Source organism: Aulonocara sp. 'chitande type north' Nkhata Bay, linkage group LG2, assembly GCF_057382095.1.
Source record: "Aulonocara sp. 'chitande type north' Nkhata Bay isolate Kocher_YH1m ecotype deep benthic linkage group LG2, A_spYH_male_GT1.1, whole genome shotgun sequence".
Classification (NCBI taxonomy): domain Eukaryota; kingdom Metazoa; phylum Chordata; class Actinopteri; order Cichliformes; family Cichlidae; genus Aulonocara; species Aulonocara sp. 'chitande type north' Nkhata Bay.
The window spans coordinates 22549710-22565034 of record NC_141345.1 but is presented as its reverse complement, the minus strand read 5'-3'; the positions used below and the strand labels follow the sequence as shown (position 1 = coordinate 22565034).

At 47.8% G+C, this 15325-nt stretch overlaps 1 protein-coding gene across 1 annotated transcript; it reads right to left on the bottom strand.

Moving 5' to 3' along the window:
* Positions 1-10414: 10414 nt before the first annotated feature.
* On the bottom strand, positions 10415-12513 carry vma21 (vacuolar ATPase assembly factor VMA21). The gene is made up of 3 exons (XM_086310630.1): positions 12315-12513; positions 11963-12072; positions 10415-11387 (listed from the first exon to the last, which is right to left on the bottom strand). The coding sequence occupies exons 1-3, from the start codon at positions 12374-12376 to the stop codon at positions 11248-11250; spliced, it is 312 nt and encodes a 103-aa protein (XP_086166756.1). The 5' UTR covers positions 12377-12513; the 3' UTR covers positions 10415-11247.
* Between the last annotated feature and the right edge of the window lie 2812 nt (positions 12514-15325).

Here is a 15325-nt window from a genome sequence, read left to right as displayed (position 1 = left end):
ACTATTCTTGCGTCTGTTGTGGTGCCAAGCACAATATGCTTTACATCCCTCGTGTGTTACTTGTGAAAACACATAATAGCGCAACAGACTAAAGAGTCAGCTTCATCAATCAATAAGTCAGTCTTTAAAAAACATTCCACCCATCTTTGGAAATGAAGATAAAAAATGGAGGCGATATTGAAATAAAAAATGTGACCATATTTGAGAGAGAAGAAAAAAGATGACAGATGAAGAGAAATGAGTGCGCTTTGAAATGAAATCCTTCTGCAGGGCTTCACTTTCACCATCAGATTGTTGGACTGTGATAGAAGATGTCCAGCGTAGCACATTTTTGGACATATTCAGCACATTCTGATAAATTATCTACTGCCATAAAAAGTTCCGTCTGTTACATAAAGCATAAATAACCTAAGAGTGGCGCTTTTATCTGTTTCCTGCTTCACAAAAATAAAAGCATCCATGAAACACATTTCTTGGACAAAACTGCGTTTTTTCTAATGTCCCGGGAGGTTTTGATAAATGTAGCATGACCACCAAGGACGACAAAAAATATTGTTATTTTAATTGGGGTGATGGACCAAAAATATTATGCTACTGATGCCTCATGTCTGTCATTATATGTGTGTTATTAATACTTTCTTTGCTTCACATGATCTCTGTTTAATATAACAAAAAAAAATTAATGACTAAAAGTATACAGAGGTGTGCTGTGATTGTAAATTGAAAGAATTGCTATATATGACAGCTGGGATAGGCTCCAGCTCAACTCCTTTCCCTGAATTAGAGATGGATGGATGGATGGATGGATGGATGGATGGATGGATGGATGGATGGACGGACAACTGACTGACTGACTTATTTCACTTGAAGGTTTAGCCATTTTCAAATCCCCCAAACACTACAGCAGGATCTTGTTTTTGACTCAGTTCCAGGTTTCAGAGACATCCATTGATAGATTTCCTTGTGCACTTAGCATTATCATCCTTTTTAAAGGTGCACTTCCTGTTAAGATTTGGCTCATGGACAAATGGCTTTGCATTATATTCAAGCACTCTTTAATGTGATGCAGAATGTACACAGGTGAATCAGTAAATGCTCTATGTCCTGTCCCTGAGTTAGCAAAGCCACCCTGAATCACATTTTCACCGCCATTTTTCACAGCTGGTTTGCAGTTCCGCTACTGCAAAGACAACTTTGGCCTTTGTCAAGGATACTGTTACAGTTAGAGAGCATAATAGTTATTATACCTCTATGTTAGCTGTAAAAGTGGCTCTGTTTGAGTTTTCCTGAAAGACTTCATATTCTGGTCATCTATTTCTGATTGTAGCTACATGCACTATGACACTACAGCTTGCAAGAGTTACCTACATGAATTTTATGGCTTCATGGAGTCTTCTTGGGGTGTATTTAGTGGAAAAATCAATTGTTGTTATTTTCCTTACTATGCAATATTTTATTTGAAGATCTTTGTGGTTTCTCTCTGACCTTAAAGGTATCTAAAATAATAATGATAATGATAAATAATAGAAACTCGTTCTGAAGGACTTTAGGCAGGTCTTTGGATCTTACCCTGATGTCACAACACGTGTCACATCAGAGAGGACACCAGAGCATAAACAGGATAGGTTTTTCACTCCTTGATGAGCGTCTGGTCATTAGCACCTAATCTAAAAGCGCCTGATGATGAAACTTTAGTCAGTGATTTGAAAGTATGATAGATGTAGAAATCTATGTGACATATCAGTTGTTTCTGGTAAACCTAACATGTAGCTCTATGTACTGAGAATTAAATTGTCTTGAATTCTAAGTTTTAAACACCTACACAGATGAAACTGTGAAATAAAACCTTCTAAAGTGTTGAAACATATCCTGCGTCTTCTCAAAAGCGCCTGAGCTGAATTCATGGGAAATAACAACGCAGACTAACACAATAAAGTGCCTCCTTCATTGTGTTTAATGGTGGATATGATCTCAAGTGTCCAGATGAGTTATTCTCCTGTCTTACTCTGTTTGCTCCCCGAGGTTTCAGTGTGGTGGACTTTATTTTCCACCAGCTGTAGCGTGGTACTCTACTGCCCTCTTTCTTTACTTTCACTTAAACACCAACACAGCTGCTTGTTTGAGCTTTGCATCTGTTGGGCACGCCATCTGCTGGGCAGGGAAATCTAAGTGAGGGAGGCATCTGATACACTCAGCAGCCACTTCATTAGGTACATGTTCCTGGTATTGGGCTGAACTCCCCTTTTTGCCTTCAGAGCTGCCTTAATTCTTTGTGACAGAGATTCAACAAGGTGCTGGAAACAGCCCTCAGAGATTGTGGTCCATATTGACACAACAGCATCAGACAAGCTGCGTCCATGATGTGAATCTCCCGCTCCACCACATCACAAAGGCGCTCTACAGTGGGGCCATTCTCCTCTGACCTCCGGCCACAACAGAGCTGCCGCTCACTGGGCATTTTCTCTTTTTCAGACTGTTGTCCGTAAACCCTAGAGATGGTTGTGTGGAAAATATTCAGATCAGCCCATCTGATGCCCACAACTGTGCAAGGGTCAAATGAGCTAAATCGCTTTCTTTCCCCATCCTGATGCTCGGTTTGAACCTATGCTTGGCTAACATTTGTGTTAATGAGCAGCTGAACAGGCGTGCTTAATGAAGGCTGGTGAGTGTATGTTCTACTACATGCAGTATGAGCCGATGTAAAGTGCACCAAGAACATTTGTGCTATACATGAGTTATCTGAACTCTGTTACAGGACAGAGTATACAAAAGAAAATCATCAAGGAGTGCTGACGTGTATCGCTTGTAACCCTTCATTTAGGTAGACGCTCAGCTCTCTCTGGCCTGCTTTTCATGTCACTGACACTATGCATTCAACCTGCTAATGTGTGCTAAATGACAAAGAGCCAAAAGCAAAGCCTGCCCTTGCCCCATCTTTCTGTTGTTGCAAGGGTAAGCGTATGAAATATCAGCCAAAGGAAGGGGGGGAGACATCTGATGTTTGCTGACTGAATCAGTCTGATTGCTCGCAGGCCTGTCACCTCATCACCAACACCAGCCTGTTAAACTCACTGCAGGCAGGCTGCACAGCTCCGACTCTGGAGTACAGTGTGGGAGCTACACACACATAAAGCGGTGCTGGTGAGAAGAGGCTCTCATAGTGTGAAGGGAAAAAACGAAGAGAAATCAGCTGCTGACATGGTTTCCGAGGCAGAAAACGTTGTTACGGCCAGGCAGCTGCCGGGTCTTATCCCTGCTTCTTTTACCGCGCTGTCTGTGGGAACTGGCTGACCATTTACTGCCACCATGTGACAATTCAGACTCCCTGCAGAGGTCAATAAGGTATCTTCCCAGACATGTGAGACAAAGCTTGTTTTATTTTGGCAACCAAATTCTTTTTTTTTTTTCTTTTTTTTTCTTTTTCTAAATGACATCAGAAACAGCAGTATGCGACATTACGTGATGGCAGAGCTTCAGTTCATCCTTTGTCATTTTTTTTTATTTTTTTATTTTTTATTTTATTTTTTTTTAATAAATAGGACAGGGGGAATGAATGAGAGAAAGAGGGGGAGAGAAAGAAAGAAAACCAAAGGGGAGAAGAGACGGTGAGAAGGGGGGGGAAGAGAGAGAAAAAAAAAAAGAACTCCTGGGTCACCTGTATGGAGAAAAAAAAACAAACAAACAAAAAAAACAAACAGAGGAGACAGCAAACAACAAAGAGCAACATAATAATAGAGAAAACAAAGCACCATCACAATAAACTAGCTAGTCATAGATATCAATATTTACTAAATAATAAACGATATTGTGCAGCACGCAAGATAGACAGCGCACAGTGTGCTTTGAGGCAGCAGCCAAGAAAGCTTTAGTCCGCGTCTGTGAATACCCATGTGTGCATACCTGTGTGGATCAGCATGCTTGCATTCCAAAGGTTTCTCCATGTAATGATCTGCTAGGGAGTGTGGGGGGGCCACAGCCCCGTCCTCCAGGGTGTGAAGCGGGTATGGAGGAGATCAAAACTCCAGACATCCAGAGGCCCCCAGAACACAAGAGACCATGGAAGACCAACAGAGGGGCAGCCGCGCCACTGTCCCAGTAAGAGCTGAGGAGAGTCCCAGATGAGGGCTCGCCCAGCAGCCGCGGAGCAGAAGTCAGGGGGAGTTGCAGTGACGCGCCCGTGAGCTCCGCCGGCCCCCAGCTGTGCCTGAGTGACCGAGCCGCAGGCCGAGAGGCCGGGGGCACCCCACCTCCAAAGGGGCCCGAGCGAGCCCCAGGCCCCGACAAGCGGCCGCCAAGGAGTGAGCCGGTGTGTACCCGGACGCCCACCCCCAGACACAAAGAACCACCAACACACCGACACCTGAGGGAGTCCGCCACCGGCAGGGGAAGTGGTGGTGGGTGGAGATAGGCCTCCAAACCTTGGAGGGCCTGAGGTGTCCCCAGAGAGGTGGCGTCTGATACCCAACCTGACATATAGACACAGACATGCAGGCACACACAGACACAAACATCCATTCCCACCCTCATGCTCTCATATGCACTCACTCCACACTCAACCAACGTGGAGACAGACATAAAGAGAGGCTGTACACACAATCACAACCAAATTCTAATGGTTTTCACTACAGTCTTTATCAGGCCTGGGAAAAATCTGGGTCATGTTAATGAGGTTTGCAAATGTTTTCTTTATTTCATTAAGATATTGTAACGATGGTTAAGTGTTATTGTACATGTTGGTTATCTTTGCACACTGTTGTTGTTCCTTTAAGATTCATGTTTGGTTGTGCTGCAGGAAGTAGGGAGGGTGGTGTGGAGGAAGGGGAGGGGGGACCTGGGTTCTGTGTTGTGTGGGTGCCAGGCTGAAGAGAGGTGTAGCACGAGGGCGCTCTCCCCTGAGTTAGCAACCCGCTTGCTTGTGCCGAATAAACGGACAAACTGAGACCCAACCGTCTGGTTCTTGAGAACGTTACATTGGTGTCAGAAGTGAAGGAAGAAAAAAGAACCCCAGAACGCCCGACACCCTGTTGCTGGCGACGCTTGCCGTTACGAGACGAGGATGTTGCCGGGCAAGATTAAGAAGGAGACGGAGGAGAGGGAGGTTCGTCCGCGCTCGCCCGCCCATGGAGTGAGGGAAACGGCGCTGCGGCTGTCTGCCGAGGCTGGATTTTCTCCAGGTTTGACTAGGCTCGGGAACTGTTCGCACAGCGGCCGCGATTCCGGCGGGAAGGAGTCGACCTCGCTTGGCGCGCCGTCACGTGATGTAAACAAACATGGCGGCGCCCAGCAAGCTGCAGCGAATATAAAAACGCCTAAGTTCAGCGGCAAGACGCCATGGGAAGTGTTTATCGCACAGTTCGAGCTGTTAGCTGTTGCAGCTGGCTGGTCTGAGGAACATAAAGCTCTCCAGTTGGCTTTGTGCCTGTGTGAGGATGCAGCTGCATGCCTGCTGCTGCTAACCGGGGAGCAGAGGGGAGATTATAATGCTCTGGTCGGAGCACTTCAGAGGCGCTTCGGGCAGTATAACCAACCAGTGCTGCTGAGGTCGGAGTTCCACAACAGACGCAGATTGCCAGGTGAGCCCCTCCGCATTTTGGCCCATGAAGTCGAGTGCCTTTGCCGGAGGGCGTATGACAGCATGCCACCATCAGTGCAGGCGGAGTTAGCTCGGGACCAGTTCCTGCAGGCCCTGAGCCCTAAAGAGCTCCGTATGCAAACTCAGCTTGCTCATCCGGCCACACTCAGTGCAGCCCTAGAGCTAGCGTTGGAGAGGGAGATGCTTGCGGGATCCTCTGGGGGCGCTGATGACGCACACGTGGTGAGGGCTGTGTCAGCACCTGTGAAACAGACGGAGACGCCAGCGGGCCTGTGCAGTTTGGTGCAGGCGGCTTCGCTGCAGTCGCCTTCCCCTCGGGCTGGCCCACACCGCCGACCGCAGAGCTGCTGGGGATGTGGACAAGTCGGACACCTCATCAGGCAGTGCCCCAAGCTTGCAGCGGTTCAGGGAAACGCCCATGGGCCCGTGTAAGCGGGAGTACACGGGCCTGGGAGAACGACATCCCCACTCCACCGCCACCCCCACCTGGTGCGGCCATCGCTGTGGGCTGGACCCAGGTTGGCGGCTTTTGCCATGTTCCAGTGACGATTGCGGGGGTGTCCTGTACGGCCCTGCTGGACACGGGGTCCAATGCAACGCTGGTCCGACCCGATGTTGTCCCACCCGGAGCTGCTGTGCAACCGACTAATGTGCAACTTAAGACTGTGACCGGTGATCTGGCCCCAATGAGAGGGAGGGGAGTGTTCCAGTTCAAGGTGGGGGACCTCGGTGTGTCTTATGCTGCCTGGGTGGCTGACGTGCAGGACGCCTGCATCCTTGGGCTGGATTTTTTACGAGCCATTGGTGGTGTACTGGACTTAGGCAAAGGCTTCCTCGCACTCCCTGATGGGAAGAAGGTGCCGCTTATTCCCCCCCCGGTCTGCACAGCATCTGCCGCGGCGTCCACCTCCACCGCAGAGACCCCTGCAGACCCGCCAGCAGAACAGCGAGCGGAGGAGGAGGAGAGGCTCTCAGCAGTGAGGAGTATCTGGTCAAAGAACTGTGAGGAGCTGACTCCACAGCAGCAAGAGAGTCTATGGCAGGTACTAAAAGAGTTTAGTGACATTTTTGCCCTGAAAGAAAGTGATGTTGGCTTGACACACTTGGTAGAGCACGTCATTGAGACCGGGGATGCCCAGCCTATTAAAGTGCGCCCCCGCCGCCTGCCCCTGGCTCATCAGGAGGCTGCAGACAGAGAGTTGTGTGAAATGATGAAGGCGGGCATCATAGAGCCATCTGATAGCCCGTGGGCCTCCGCGGTGGTGATGGTGCCTAAGAAAAAAAGTCCTAGGATGCGTTTCTGTGTGGACTACAGACCACTCAACAAAGTGACGAAGAAGGACTCTTACCCCCTTCCCAGGATTGATGAGTCTCTCGACTTAGTAGCCGGGTCCTCCTGGTTCTCCACCCTGGACCTGCGGAGTGGCTACTGGCAGGTGCCACTGTCCCCGGAATCCAGACCGAAGACAGCCTTCTGCACTAACAGGGGACTATGGCAGTTCAAAGTCCTGAGCTTTGGTCTTTGCAATGCTCCTGCGACCTTCGAGAGGCTTATGGACAGTGTGCTGGCTGGCGTCCCACAGCAACGGTGTCTGGTTTACCTGGATGACCTTCTAGTGCACGGGAGCTCCTTTGATGCTGCCCTGGATGCCCTGAGACAAGTGTTGGAGAGGGTGGCAGCTGCAGGCCTGAAGCTGCACCCCGACAAGTGCCACTTCATGAGGAGGGAGGTGGAGTTTCTGGGCCACAAGCTGGGTCGTGAGGGCATCAGCACGTTGGAGGAAAAAATTCACACCATTACCGAGTGGCCCACACCAGCAGACCAGAAACAGCTCAAAAGCTTCCTAGGGCTGGCGTCTTATTACAGGAGGTTTGTGAAGGGCTTTTCCTCCATAGCCGCACCACTCTTCCACCTGCTGCAGAAGGACCGTGACTTCATCTGGACCCGGGACTGTCAGCAGGCGTTCGACACCCTCCGCAGATCGCTGACAGAGTCTCCAGTCCTTGCCCCCCCTGACCCCACCCTGCCTTTTGTCCTGGACACTGACGCAAGTAATGTGGGGCTGGGAGCTGTGTTGTCGCAGGTTGGGCCGGAAGGTGAGAAGGTGGTGGCGTACTTCAGTCGGGTCCTGAACAGGAGTGAGCGGCGCTACTGTGTCACACGACGAGAGCTGCTGGCTGTGGTGGCAGGGGTGAGACACTTTAAGTACTACCTGTGCGGCACAGCATTTGTTATCAGAACTGATCATGCTGCCCTTCAGTGGCTGATGTCTTTCAGGGAGCCAGAGGGACAGGTGGCTCGCTGGCTGGAGGAGCTCCAAGCCTTCAATTTCACTGTGGAGCACAGAGCAGGGACGCACCATTCTAACGCAGACGCCCTCTCTCGCCGCCCATGTGCTGCAGCTGGCTGCCGTTACTGTGAGAAGCGAGAGGAAATAGAGCGGGAACTCACGACAATAGACGGAGCAGCACAGCTCGCCTGCAGGGCTCTTCTGGTGGTGGATGCAGCGGAGTGGAGGGCACGGCAGGAACAAGACACGGACCTGCTGCCGGTCCTGCAGTGGCTGGAGAAGGGGGAGCAACCCCTTTGGGATGAGGTCACTGGGTTTTCCATCTGTACCAGGGGGCTATGGGCCAAGTTTGCAGCTGTCAGGCTGAAGGAGGGGGTGTTGGAGCGTGCCTGGAAGGATCCTGCCACGGGGGAGGAGAGGTGGCAGGTTGTGGTGCCAAGGTCGCTGAGGTCAGCTGTGCTGGAAGCCTGCCATGGGAGCACTGGCTCCGGCCACTTTGGGGTCTCCAAGACTCTCCGCCGCCTCCGCCAGGGCTATTACTGGGGTCAACAGCGGAGGGACGTGGAGGACTTTTGCCGCAGCTGTGATGCATGTTCCTCACACAAAGGGCCACAGGACCAGTCCCGGGCTCAGCTTCAGCAGCAACCAGCAGGAGCCCCAATGGAGCGAGTAGCTGTGGACGTCATGGGCCCATTTCCTCGCACAGACAGAGGAAACCGCTATGTTCTTGTGGCCATGGACTATTTTACCAAGTGGCCGGAAGCATACGCCATCCCAGATCAGGAGGCTGAGACGGTCGCTGATGTATTAGTGGAGGGGATGTTCAGCCGCTTTGGAACAGCAGAGACCCTCCACAGTGACCAGGGGCGTAACTTTGAGTCCAAGGTATTTGCTGCCATGTGTGAACGCCTTGGGACTAAGAAAACCCGCACCACCCCACTTCACCCCCAAAGCGATGGGCTGGTGGAAAGGTTTAACAGGACGCTGGCCCAGCAGCTAGCCATCCTTACCTCAGAACACCAACGGGACTGGGATTACCATCTTCCCCTTACCCTCATGGCCTACAGGTCGGCAGTACAGGACTCCACCCAATGTACGCCTGCCCTGCTCATGTTAGGGAGAGAGCTGAGAACTCCTGCAGAGTTGGCTTTTGGGAAGCCCCCGGACGCGCCAGAAGCACCACCAGGCCGGGACTACGCAAGGAAGCTGCAGGACCGGCTGGATTCTGCACATTCCTACGCCCGGGAGCAGCTGGCGAAGGCAGGCCTGCGCCAAAAGAGGAATTATGACATCACCACTAAGGGGAGGCACTTCCGTGCTGGGGAGCTGGTGTGGGTCTACAGCCCAAAGAGAAAGAAGGGACGGTGTCCTAAACTGGATAGCAGCTGGGTGGGGCCTTGCAGCGTCCTAGAGCGAGTGGGGGAGGTTGTTTACAGGGTGCAGTTGCCTCCTAGGGGGAGGATAGTAGCGCTGCACAGAGACCGGATGGCCCCCTACAGAGGGCAGTCCCTCCCCTCCTTTCCAGAGGGACGTGTACAGAGCGTCCATGACCCTGCTCAGAGGGACCCCCGACCGGGGCTGCGTTCCCCTCCCTCGGACTCTCCACCCCAAAGCCCCGAAGCTCCGCGTCCACCTCAGGGGCTCAGGAGGTCAAGGAGGGAACGTAGGCTACCACCCCGCCTCAGAGACTGTGTCGTTCCCTCGGGGACGAGGAACTTATTGCTGGGGGGGCAGTGTAACGATGGTTAAGTGTTATTGTACATGTTGGTTATCTTTGCACACTGTTGTTGTTCCTTTAAGATTCATGTTTGGTTGTGCTGCAGGAAGTAGGGAGGGTGGTGTGGAGGAAGGGGAGGGGGGACCTGGGTTCTGTGTTGTGTGGGTGCCAGGCTGAAGAGAGGTGTAGCACGAGGGCGCTCTCCCCTGAGTTAGCAACCCGCTCGCTTGTGCCGAATAAACGGACAAACTGAGACCCAACCGTCTGGTTCTTGAGAACGTTACAATATTTTTATGAATTAAATAATCAGTTTTGACAGTTTTCCACACTGAATGTTAGGATTGGAACTGTTGTGACAATGTGTAAATGTGCTTCTGGGGTGGACTATTAAAAATAAGTTTGTTTACGAGGATGTTTGATCTCTGTGCGCACATTTTTTGGTTAGTTATGGCAACAAATAGTAGGGGAAGTCATGACCTCTTGTGTGATAAGGCTCACTCATCACATGCAGGCCTTATTCATAAAAATACAACAAAAAACAAACAGTTCATCCAAGATTTAATCAGAGGATTGCAAAAGATAATACTTTAAATGTGTTTTTTAATATCACATTTATAGTAGTCAGTTTGTTGTTCTGGTATTAGACCATGTAAAAAAACAGGACGCACACTAGAAACCTGAAAACAAAACTCTGCACTTTATTAAAAATAAAAGATGATTTTGTAGAGAATCAGTTTAATTCTTTAACCAAGCACAAATCGTTTCCTTTCATCTTTGTATTTTTAGAAAATACCACTAGAAACAACAAAAATGTACACTTTCCAGTTTATTTGAACAAGTCGGCACTCACATCTGCATGACGACCAACGTCACTGGCTACATCATCGACACAAAACACACAAATTTAAATACAGTGTGAATTAGGAACTCACTGCAACACCAAAGTTTCATAATGTCGCCACGCTACGGCACACAAACGCACATCAACTGAAAGAAAACCAAATTTAAACACTATTTAAAAGGGTTAACAGATGACTCGAATGATATGGTTTGCGTGAGATTTAAGCACATTATGGGTTTATAATGATGCTGAGAGACATCCTCAAATGTACAACAACTGAAATGTGATTAAAATAACATGACTTCGAGCTAATTGAAGCATTTTGGAAGCAAATCTTTCATATGCATTAAACATGAGGCAAAGTGTGTGTGCGTGCACACCTGCACACATCAGTCAAAACCCAAGATGCTTTTCTACAAGACAAACTCTTTGCTGAGAAGGGACTTAGAGCACTTAGCCAAATGGCAGCTTATGACAAAGCCTCTTAAAAACCACGGCTGTCCTCTGTTGACAAAAGTAATATTTTCAGAGAAAAAAAGAAAGTCAAGAAGGCGGGCCCGCTGAGGCTGGTGAGCAAGCACACTCAGCAAGCTCCACTCCCCCCCGCCATTGCCGGGGAACACAGAGTAGTTTCAGGCTTTAACCTCGGAGCTCTAATGCAGCTCATTGTAGATGGTCTTACAATGCCCATGACCTGGGAGGGGGTGTGAGGGGAGGGGGTGTGAGGGGAGGGGGGTGGGCTTGGATCCCTCCCCACGTCGGTCGGTCTGTCTCCTCTGGTCTTCTAAGCTGATAAGGATATGCCTTAATCATGTTTGCCCTTGCCTTTAGGCGCGCCTTCGTTCCAGGCCACATAAACAAACAAAGCCAGAACCACATGCACAGCGAGCACCGCAACAATGGCTGCGTAGAAATAACTGTCAGAGCTTGACATCTTCATCGAACCTACGAAACAGAAGCAGAGCGTTAATGGCGACGACCAGCAGCTGCATCACGGAGTTTAAAGTGTCACAAGTCAGGTTTATATTGAGGTGCTAAACACAACTTTCTCTGGCACAGAATGAAACCCAGAAAAATAAAAGCTGCAGTGGCTTGTTATGTCTTTCCATATAAACCTACAGCATCTCTGGTTGTATTCGATTATTGTGGGTGATATAAACCAGTATATTTGTCATTGTGGGTACTGAGGAGGTCGTCAAATGTGATAATTATGGGGGAAAGAGTTCCGATAAATCCCTAGATCCAGAATAAATGCACATTCTCATCTGGATTAGCTTTATTATATCATCTAAAATGGAAATGTTGGTATGGAATGACAAATACTATGCTAAAAGACTCTTACTATTAGAGCTTAAAGATAAACTGACTGCTCTATTAACCTGTCAGCAGATGACCACTGATCAATAGATTTTAAAATCTGGATGATGTGCTACGTTTACAAAATAAAGTAAAAACCCCAAGAAAATGTGAAAGCAGGAACAGAGTGGAGGTAAGTCCACAATCATCCGGACACACTTCACCTTCAAAGATGTACGCCTTTGATGCGAAATACAGTCCAATGGGCACCGTGACCATGAGGATGGTGAAGAACAGCAGAGTCTTGAGGGCTGAAACCAGGGAGCTTTCATTTCTGCAAAGGAGCACAAGTTCATGAGTCAGCCGGGATCAAACCACACAGCGACGGGGGCTCTGACACGCTGACTACGGATGTGGATGTGTACCCTGGTGAAAATTACATCTATGTTCCCGGATTGTGCCACATAAAAGATATGTCTCTATGGCAATGAACGGCACCGCAGAGCTCGGGTTTTCAGGTCACTAGGTATACAAGCTAGCCGTTAGCTTAGCTAGTTCGTTATACTATTTTCTCACCCTCTGAAATACTGCGGCGGTGGGGCGGAAGCGTCCAGAGATGCTTTCATAGATCCGTCCATTGCTGTACTGTAAATGAAGCGACACAACGACGAAACTTGTGCGCGAATATTCTCGCGTTTATTCTCTGTAAGCGTTGTGTTGACAGCGCTAAAATCGCTTCTTCCGGGATGGTCACGAGACTGGTCACATGATGAGATTAGACGCCAGATAGTCTCGCGATGACAGAATGTATTTGCCCGAGTAATCTGAGGATATAAAGGCTGGCTTTATCTTTCAGCAACATAAAGCATCGGACTGTTGACTGCTGTAGAATCATGAGGGTAATTTGCAGCCCAGATGTTGGTAAAAGTAGACTATTCACCACTTTCTGTTTGGGAAAGCCTTAAAAGATTCAAGTTCATGACAGTACAAGTATGACTTGTTTTTCCCAGAACTATTGGTGGTGGTGGAAGGTGATGATTTGAGCTTGTTTTGCATCCACAGGACCTGGGCACCAGTCATGAACTCCTCTGTATACCAAAGTATTCTACAGTTTAATGTGAGGACAGCTAAAACTTGGTCAAAATTGTAATATACAGCAGAACAATGAGCCAAAACACAGCATCGAATCTACTGCTGCATGGCTTGAAAAGAATCAAGGTGTTGCAATGGCCCACTCAAAGTCCAGACCCAACTATAATGCTGTGGAAGCATCTTTAGAGAGCTGTGCATATGTATAGAAGAGTGGGCCAAAATTCCTCCACAATAATGTGAGAGACTTATATAGTCGTACAGAAAATGATTCATTCAAGTTATTGCCAATAAAAGTGGTTCTGCAAGCTGTTATGTGAAATCTTAAAATTGCTAATTAAAATGGTTATTGCAATTGGATTAGTTTTAAAAAATAAATGTTTTCCTAGCAGGGAGCTAGATAAATACAGTCATATAAACAGCACTTCACTGCCCTTCCATTCCCAAAGATATTCTCTGAAAATAAAAGTGGGTGGATTTTAATACGTCAACTATCATTACTTCATTCTTAAATGGAAAAAAATAACATGACATAACATAGCCTCAGTGGCTGTGCATGCACAGTTCACATGGTCGGCATGTGTTTGTACACACACTCCTGAATAACACTGCTACACTGTTATCTCCTGTTTAATTGCTGATGTAACAGAAAGCCATTTAGTCCATTATGAGCAATTTGTGTGGATTTAGTATTGGTGCATTACTTACGTTTCTGGTCAAAGCGTTCCTCTCTTAGTCTCAGGGAGTGGCACTTTCTGCTCCAGTTGGCTTTTGTTGTTACCAGTTTCACGCTCAGCAGGCTCCCGAAAAACACATTCAGTTTGAAAAGACTCAAAAGAGACGAAAGAGAAGCTCTAAGAAGAATCTAGGGACCCATGTTCTAAATAATCGTTTCGCTTTCAGTGGCAATTTCACTCTCAAGTAGTTATCCGAGGGGAGGAAAAAGAAAAGAAAAACTCGCTAAAGACGTCAGTGAGTGTGAAGATGCAGCCGATTGTCATGGTGATTCATATTAATTTAAAATCTTCTTGCAGATGAACCAACATGAGCAATTTTAAAAACTGTTTTCTGCCTCTTTTGTTTTGTTAGATTTTGCCCTTTGGGAGACAGAGAGGAAGCACAGGAGAGCGGTTTCTGAATCGATCGTGCGTTCTTGTGTGTAAACTTGTGAAACCAAGTGTATTTCTCGTGAGGTGAACGGGTAAGCCTTGACCTTTATATGTGGAGGAAGGAGGGCGGAGGAATTAGCAGTTTGATGAGATGGCACTGAGGTGTGGCCCTTTTCCCTGTGTGGCATGAATATTACTGCTCACCTGTGTGGGATGATGATCTCCTGCTGTCTCTCTGTTAATGTCCTGTGTAGTTTATACATCGCTTGCTTATATATAGCGCTTCACCAATTCACCTTTATTCCTTCAGTATCTTATATGATGAGCTTAATTATGATTCTGGTGATTGTAGCGATGACTCACATGGATCAGGTGGCTCGGTTTCGTTCTCATTTTAAAAGCTGTCAATCAACAGCCATCATCCCCAATGTTGAACCGTGCAATAAACCTGTCGGTGTAGTTCATTCACCTCCTGTGCCTTTATTGTGTGTCTAACCATACATCCGGTTTTTATCTTCACCTAAAAAACTACTACAAATCAGCCACTTAATATTTTTTCATTCAGTTTTTCATGTCATTCAGCCTGAAATGTAATTTCACCTCACAAATAATAAACTCTTGCTAAAGATTCTGCTTTTCTTTTCTTCCTTTCTTCCTTTTTCAGCAAAATGGATTCAGTCTGTTGCTTATTTTCAAGAGACTTCACATTTTCTGCAATCTTTTAAGAGTGCTTTTTTTACGTTTAAATTTCTTCACTTTTCACTTCCATAATGTGTGTTTCGTCCTTGTCTCTCTGTATTTTCTTGGTTCCTCTTCTACTTCCCTTCAACCATTTGAGGTAGAAGGCTGCCCGTCCCTGAGCTTGGTTTTCCCAGAGATTTCTTCCTGTTAAAAGGGAGTTCTTCCTTCCCACTGTTGCTAAGTGTCTGTTTGCTCTGTAATATTTTATGATATTTATCTTATGATAGAAAAGTGCCTGTTTAAAGCAGTTGCTGTTGCAAATTTGCACTGTATAAAAAATTGAATGATTGCATTAAAAATTCAGTATCAGTATTTGTACACGTTATTGATGTAGGGGTTTGAATAAAAGCATTTGAAAGGGGCTTCTCTGGTGTCGTGGCTCAAAGAGTTGGCAGTTCGTCTTGTAACCAGAAGGTTGCCGGTTCAAGCCCCAGCTCGGACAGTCTCGGTCATTGTGTCCTTGGGCAAGACACTTCACCTACCGCCTACTGGTGATGGCCAGAGGGGCCGATGGTGCGATATGGCAGCCTCGCTTCTGTCAGTCTGCCCCAGGGCAGCTGTGGCTACAACTGTAGCTGCCTCCACCAGTGTGTGAGAGTGAATGAATAGTGGAATTGTAAAGCACTTTGAGGGCCTCGAAAAGCGTTA

What these genes read in the sequence shown, in the direction of transcription:
- vma21 (XM_086310630.1), bottom strand. Translation starts at nt 12,376, where the DNA reads ATGGACGGATCTATGAAAGCATCTCTGGACGCTTCCGCCCCACCGCCG. An exon ending in CCGCCGCAGTATTTCAGAGG is followed by an intron (nt 12,073 to 12,314) that starts GTGAGAAAATAG and finishes GCTCCTTTGCAG; the next exon opens with AAATGAAAGCTCCCTGGTTT. An exon ending in AAAGGCGTACATCTTTGAAG is followed by an intron (nt 11,388 to 11,962) that starts GTGAAGTGTGTC and finishes TCTGTTTCGTAG; the next exon opens with GTTCGATGAAGATGTCAAGC.